The sequence below is a fragment of the Bos taurus genome, chromosome 19 (genome assembly GCF_002263795.3).
Source record: "Bos taurus isolate L1 Dominette 01449 registration number 42190680 breed Hereford chromosome 19, ARS-UCD2.0, whole genome shotgun sequence".
In the NCBI taxonomy this organism is placed as follows: Eukaryota; Metazoa; Chordata; class Mammalia; order Artiodactyla; family Bovidae; genus Bos; species Bos taurus.
In genome coordinates this window covers 52,424,075-52,431,363 of record NC_037346.1, presented here as the reverse complement: position 1 = coordinate 52,431,363, position 7,289 = coordinate 52,424,075, and the positions used below count along the sequence as shown (strand labels likewise).

The 7,289-nt window shown below is 54.8% G+C and overlaps 1 protein-coding gene across 4 annotated transcripts; it reads right to left on the bottom strand.

Annotated features, from left to right (window-relative positions):
- Window positions 1-8: 8 nt before the first annotated feature.
- SGSH (N-sulfoglucosamine sulfohydrolase) lies at window positions 9-7,152 on the bottom strand. Of its 4 annotated transcripts, none has more exons than NM_001102189.2 (8): window positions 7,037-7,152; window positions 5,763-5,923; window positions 4,143-4,248; window positions 3,784-3,934; window positions 3,283-3,439; window positions 2,839-2,920; window positions 2,146-2,349; window positions 9-1,355 (listed from the first exon to the last, which is right to left on the bottom strand). In NM_001102189.2, the coding sequence occupies exons 1-8, from the start codon at window positions 7,131-7,133 to the stop codon at window positions 796-798; spliced, it is 1,518 nt and encodes a 505-aa protein (NP_001095659.2). In that variant the 5' UTR covers window positions 7,134-7,152; the 3' UTR covers window positions 9-795. The 4 variants fall into 4 exon arrangements, with proteins under 4 accessions (NP_001095659.2, XP_024836056.1, XP_005221304.1 ...); XM_024980288.2 differs by having other exon boundaries at window positions 9-1,413; window positions 7,037-7,145; XM_005221247.4 differs by lacking the exons at window positions 5,763-5,923; window positions 7,037-7,152 and adding an exon at window positions 4,347-4,435 and having other exon boundaries at window positions 4,143-4,263.
- Window positions 7,153-7,289: the final 137 nt, after the last annotated feature.

Sequence of the window (7,289 nt, the reverse complement as noted above, 5' to 3'; positions counted from 1 at the left end):
TCAGAAAATGAGCTTTGATATATTTTACTAAAATAAAAAGCTTTTACAAAATGCTCAGGCCAGTGGCTTCCCTCCCACGTTCCGCAGGATGGAGATGATAAGGGTGGGGAGGGCGACAGGAGCCCATCCACTTGAGAGAACACCCCTTTTCTGGGCTTTCCCAGGCAGAGCTTCTGCTCCCAGGTGGGCGGAGGCAGGGAAGGTCTGAAGCACTCCACGAGTGCTGTCTGTGCTACAGACTCATGTTCATCCAGGATTTACCCAGTGAATAGGGCAGTTTCATGCCTCAGCAGTGGCATCTTCATCCTGGGACCCTCTCAAAAAGAAGGGTAAGCTCTGCTCATACAGACCCCAGGATGAAACCCATCACTCAAGGAGCCTGCCAAGAATCAGCAATCCCACAGAAACCCAGCCCAGGGGTTGGGAGCCTGACTATGGGCAAAGTGAAGGAAGAAGAAAGCCCAAAGGTCCTTTAAAGGCTCCCTGTCCAGACCAGGATTGACAGATGCTGTCCCCACACTGAGTGTGGTCTGCACCCACCCACCACCCTCGTGGCATATGGAAACCCATCTCCTCTCAGGTGAGGGGCACAAGAATGTCTGTGGTTTCCAAAGAACCAAGAGGGTCTTAAGCCCCATGTCCCAACCCCTTTTTTCCCTGCAGGTCCCCAGACCATCCTCACGTGTCACAGGTTGGGGATACTGCAGCATCTTGGGTACCCCCCAGGAATTCATGTGCCGGGACGCGGCTCAGACTCAGGACAGCAGGCCCCCTACTGTAGGGGCAGGAAGGGCCTCACAGTTCGTTGTGGAGCGGCCGGCACTGGGGAGCCAGTTTCTCCTCCAGCACCCCATCTGGAGCACACACCCAAGGGTCATGGGTCTCCCACTGCCACTTGACCAGCTGGGTCTGAAGCAGTTCCAGAACCTGGGTGTAGCGGGGGTCGGCAGCCAGGTTGTGGGTCTCGTGGGGGTCCTGGTTCCTGTCATAGAGCTCCCAGCGCTCCCGGTAGTAGTACTGATGCAGGTCCTTATACCAGCCCGTGGGCTGGCCAGCTGTGGTGCGATTCAGCAGGTCCTGAAAGGTCGGCGAGATGTAGAAGTCCTGGTCGATGGGGAAGGGCATCTTGAAGTGGAGGTTGTGCACCAGGTGGAAGTTCTGGTGGTGCACGGAGCGCATGGGGTAGGACATGGTGACCTCATGGTAGCTCTGGCTGCCGAAGACTGTGGTCCAGAGGGGTTCTGCCTCCAGCACTGGGAGGAGGGACCGCCCAGTAAGCTGGACGGTCTTTGTGCCAAAGATGGCATAGCTAGGGTAGGGGATGGAGAACCAATCCAAGATGGTGGGCGTGAGATCTGGAAAGGAGATGGCATCTCAGCAGGGTGGGCCCTCCAGGGCACTAGGTCCAGACCCCTGGAAAGGGTGAATCCAAACCACTCTGGAAGCTGGTGGGCCGCCTCACACATCAAATCACCAACAGGGGGAAGCTGCTATGGTCAACCCATCGCTGCTGCATCACCCTCCAGGCTATGATGCCTTCAATATAACAGGAGGCCCCAATTTGGTGACACCCAGAATTCTAAAATCCATGAGGAAGGCCCCTAGGGACCTATTCCTGCTCTGTGTTGCAGCCCTAACACTCCCTGACCTTGGAGCCAAAGGGAAATGTGAGTCCTGAGCCATGGGGGCCCAAGCATGTTACTGCCCTGACCCCTCAAAGTGGGTTCAAGGTGCATCAGAATCACCTGGAAACTTATCAGAAATGCAAATTCTTGGACATCATCCCAGACCTACTGAATCAGACTCTATGCAGTGGGATATTTGGATCCTAGCAAGTGCTCCAGGTGACTGATGCTCCCTAATGGTCCAGTGGAAAAATGACAGGCGTGAAGGCAGTGAGACCCAAATTAGAATCCAAGTTTGGTGATTACAAGCTGTGTGACCTTGGGCTTCTTCATTTACATCTCTGAGCCTCATTTTTGCAACTGCAGAATGGGGGTGACCACCCCTTTCTCACTGGAGTAGCAACCACATAAGGTAGTGGGTAAGGAGCAACATCTGGACATTGTGGTCCCACTGAATATTCACTTCCTCCCCCACCCCCCCCACCACCCGATCCCTGCTGTATGGGATGCAGAGTCTTACCTAAGAGGCTCACGTAGGCCTCACTGACCTGGCCCCAGCGTTTTGGATGCTCTGGAGACGATACCAGCATGGGCTCTGCAGTGCCTGGCCAGTACAGGTTGGTCCTGCCACTGGGGAAGGGGATCCCATTGTCGGACGTGAAGATGACCAGGGTATCATTCAGGACACCTGCTCCACGCAGCTCCTGGAGCACGAGTCCAATCCCTGCAGGGTGTGGAGGGGAGAGCAGAGCTCAGACACAGACAGACGCGCAGTCATGGGAATGTGTGTGCACTCCTGCATTTCTTCATCAGACCCTGCACCATCGATTCCTTCAGTCACCCCTGCCTTCCTTCCCACCAGCCAGGCCTCCTGCCCAGCAGATCCTAAGTCAAGGATCTCGAGATGACATAATCCTAAAGTACCTAAGCAGTCCTTAAATCAAGTGATGAGTGTCTTTATATAAAGAGGAGGGACAAAGGCTAAAGAAAAGACACGGGAGGAAGACATATGATAACAGAGGCAGAGATCAGAGTGAAGCAGCCACAAGCCAAGGAACACTTGGGGCCATAGGAAGCTGGAAGAGGCAAGAAGAACTCTCCCTCAGAGGCCCCTAAGGAAACACAACCCCGCAACATTGTGACTTCTGGCTTCTGGCCTAAGACGGGAGCCTGAGATGTGCCCTATCCCATCGCCTGGGCTCCCTGAACCCACCTTGGTCCATCCGGCCAATGGTGGTGTACTGAGCGGCCAGGTCAGCTCGGGCGGCTGGGGTGTCAGGGACGAAGTAAGGCACCTGGGATGGGGCAGGTGGGTGGGAAGTCAAGGTTAGAACAGACAGGTTGGGGAGGAGACAGAGTGGTCAGTCCTTAAATTGGGGTGGGAGATACAGGTGCCAGCCCTGCTCCCAGGGCCTGAAATCACTTTCCTTCCTGAATGGATTAATCCAGAAGAACCATGCTTCTGGGAACATCATCCATGTCTTTTCCCTTTTCTCTGCCATCCCATGGATGGGGACCTGGCTCCAATGAGTCAGAGAATCTCTTCTTACACACGTGGGGCCAGGGCTGCAAACCCACCAGAGGGGCACAGGTCCCCCGATTTACAAAGCGGAAGAAGAAAAGTAGTTCTTGAAAACGTGGAGAGGGACCCTCCTACCTGCACATCCTTCGGGTTGTAGGTCTGGGGGGTCCAGTCTGGAATCCGCCCCATGCCACTCTCCCCATTGCCAAACTTCTCACAGAACGCCCCATACTGTGGCTGGGAGTGCCCGCAGCGGTGGGGGTCATGGAAGGCAACATAGAGGAAAAAAGGCCTGCAGGTGGAGGGATGGGCTTGAGCGTTGAGGTCAAGGTCAGATGGCTGACCATCACCCTACTTCTACCCTGGGGAGCCTCATCCTTCAGGAAGGAACACCCCTCAGCTTTGCCTACTCCCCTACAACTGATAACCTGTGATCTGTGCCACCTCAGGTTCCCCATGTCTCCTCTTCCTCTGACCAGATCAACTTGAGTATCTGGAATCTTCTCCCCCTCCCACACCCCATCTGTCTGAGGACTCCAAGAATCCCAACCAAAGATTCTGGGAGCTGCATCTAGTATTAACTGCCCAGAGGTCTGGCTAGGTGAGGGCGGTAAGGGGGCGGGAGTCTCTGCACACCTGTCACCCCGCGTCTGCAGGAATTTCCGGACCAGCAGTTTAATTCTAGTGATGTTCCGCCCGACCTGGAGGACAGAGCCATTCTCCTCCGTGTATGCAAAGTCAAATGGATACACCATCTCCGGCCCCACGTGCTTCTTCCCAATGATGCCTGGAGCCAGAGAGATAGCCCTGTTCAGAGCCCCTTTGGTCTCCCATTCCCTTCTGCCCCCTGCTCTGCTCCCCAGACCCTGTGTCTTGCTATGGACTCCAGGAGGGCAGCAGAACCCTTGTTCTCATGTGCCCAAAGCCCAGTCAGGATCTCTGGGGCAGGATGGGAAGTTGCTCTCTTGCCCCTGGGGCCACACGAAGCCCCTCACCTGTGTGAATGCCAGCTCGGCCCAGCAGCAGTGGCAGGCTCTGCACCCGGTCGAAGGAGTTGAAGTGGTGGACATCCTGGTGCAGGCCGTACATTCCATTCTGATGCTGCAAGCAGAGATGCTGTGATGCAGGATGCCGCCTGGTCCTACCACCCCTGCCCTCCGTCCCGCCTGCAACACTCCCGCTCTCCCAGGCTCACCAACCTGGCCCTTCACAGGCCCCTGATTTAGCGTCCTCGGAGAGGTTTTCTCCGTCTTTCACTCCCCGCCGAACAGGCCCACAGGTCCTTCCCATGGGACTTTGGGACTTGTATTTCCCAGGAAATACAACAGACTGGGAGGATGTATAACAAAATTAGGAGTAGCCTTTATTTTCTTCTTTTTGCATATCTATACTTTCCGATTTTTCTATCAAGACCACATACTATTGAGTGAAAGCCATCCCAGCAAGCCGTTTTATAGCATGAAAGAAATTGTCATACATGTTACAAACTCACACTATAGAGACACAAGTAGGTAAATCCCTGTCCTTATTCCTGCAGCCTACTGTCCAGAGGTGAGCATGGCCTACAGCTGCCTGATTAACCTTTCAGGAAGCTTCTGTGTTCCGGTCACTGTCTCCTCTTTATGTAGGCCTTCTCCTCACTGGCTCAGGCTCTCAGAAAGAAACGCACAGACCACAGCTGTGCTCCCATAAAATAATGTTGTGAGGTAACACATTAAGAGTAAGTGCCCATGGACACCTGGTTCACAGCAGCATTATTCCAACAGCAAAAGGTGGAATCAACCCAAGTGTCCATTAACAGATGAATCGATAGACAAAATATGCTCTATCACACAATGGAACATTACTCAGCCTTGAAAAGTAGTGAGTTACTGACACGTGCCACTACTCAGGTGAAGCTCTGGGACATTATGCTGAGTGAAACCAGCCAGTCACAAAAAGGCAAATACTGTGTGATTCCACTTACGTGAGGTACCAAGAGTAACCAAATTCACAGAGACAGAAAGTTGACTAGTGGTTGTGGCTGGTGGTGCAGTGGGAAGGAATTACTGTTTAATGGGGACAGAGTTTCAGTCTGGGGTGATAAAAACGTCCTGGATGGTGGTGATGGTTACACAACAATGTAAATGTACTTAATGCCACTGAGCTGTATCCTTAAAACAGTTAAAATAGTAAACTTTTACATTATATATATATGTGTGTGTGTGTATATATATGTGTCGGCTCAATAAAAATAGAGTAAGTGCCTTAAATGGCAGCTTTTACTGTCACACAAGCTCCTGGGACAACATCATGACAACAATGAACACTGGGTTGAGCAAATACCTGCCAGGCATCTTACTATGAGCTTTACACATAGGGTGTTAACTTGGCCAATCCTACAGTAATCCCAGGAGTGAGCTATTATCATGACCCCATCTTACAGGCGAAGACACTGAGGCTCACAGAGGTAAGTGATTGCTCACAGTCACAGAGTGGTGGAGCAGGGCTGCACTTGGACTATTTGGCTGGGGGTGAGGGAGGGAAGGTGGACAATGCCCAGGGAGACAAGGGAAGTGTTCTCAGCAGCAGAGGCATTGGGGCACTCCCTCCTCCTGCCTCCCTGCCGCCCTCACCTGGGGCAGGCCAGTGAGGAGGCTGGCGCGGCTGGGTGAGCAGCTGCTGACAGAGGTGAAGGCATTGCGGAAGACAAGACTCCGGCGGGCCAAGGCGTCCAGGTGAGGGGTAGAGATGGCGCTGTTGTTGTAGGCGCCACTCTCAAAGCCTCCGTCGTCCGCTGAGGAAGATGGAAAACAAAGGACGTAGTGGGCTGGGCTCAGAAGGAGCAGCATAGGGGAGAAAGACCTGGGTCCTGTTGCAGTGGCCTGGGCCAGTGATGGCTAGGCGGTTATGATACCCGGGCAGGTGTGATACCTAGCAGGTGTGATTCCCAGGTGGCCATGATATTCAGCAGGCCTGTTACTTGAGTAAGAATGCCACCAGACATGTATGAAAAGTGGGTGAACATGTTAGGAGGCAGAGAGAAAACTCAGGTAACCCTGAGATCCAGGTAGGGATGCCCATGCAGTCCTGGGTTCTGAAGACATGCATGAGGATATGGATCAATGCGCAAGTTCTCTGCCCATGCCCCTAGGAGTGGGGGAGCTGAAGGGAGTCCCTCAGTGCAGGGCTGTTTGTGTTACAATTATCTGAAGGGCCTGCCCAAGACCACAATGTTAATCAGAAAGCGAGACCCTGGCAGACAGCCAGACCTCAAAAGCGGAAAGAATCGGGTTGTCTTGTGAGAGCTGGGCCCTGGTTACCCAAACAGGAAGTCTCGTGAACAGCAGGGCGCTAGAGGAACTTCGGGTTTCAGGGTGGTGGGGGCTAGTGGAGAAGGTGGGTAGGGGGCTGCTCTCCTCAGCCAGGAGGAGGAGAGCTGAGCTACAGCGCTCTGGGGTCTAAAAGAGGAAGGGCAAACAGGGGGTTATCACTGCTGGAGAGAAGATGAGAGCCCTAGGGCACCCTGGCTGGTCTTTGGGGCCTTGGGCACCAGCCCCTCTTCTGGCATCCACTCCGTAATCTCTGGAAAATCGCCCAGCCTCCCCTGCGGAGGCGGAGACCGCAGGGCTAGCCCGGGCTGCTCCGGGGTACAGGGTCAGAACCCGGGTCAGGAGAGGAGTGTGAATGCTGGTGCTGATACCTCCAGACCCTCCAGTGGGCAGGGCCGCCTCTGCCTGCCTCTCCAAGGAGCTGACCACAAAGAGTCTGGGGCCAGCAAATAAAGGAGACGGGGAAAGAATGGAAATGGGGGCTGCAGGGCACCGAGAGTTAGCACTGGCCGCTTCTAGGAGAGCCCACCGGCGGCGGTGGAGGGCAGTACCAGGGGTGCCAGCGGGTCAACACTTACCGAGGATCAGCAGCACGTTCCGGGGGCGCGCCCGGTGCACACAACAGAGACCCACGGAGATCAGCAGCACCCAGCAGCCCTGCCCAGAGCTTCGCATGGTGGCGGCTCCAGCCCGGCCCCCGCCCCGGCTCCCCGCCCCGCGGTCATGTGAGCACCAGAGCCGCCCCGCCCCACCCTCGGTCACGTGTACACCAGGCCCGCCCAGGACCCGCCCCCGCTCCCGCTCCCCCTCCCTCTCCGGTTTCTGCAGACC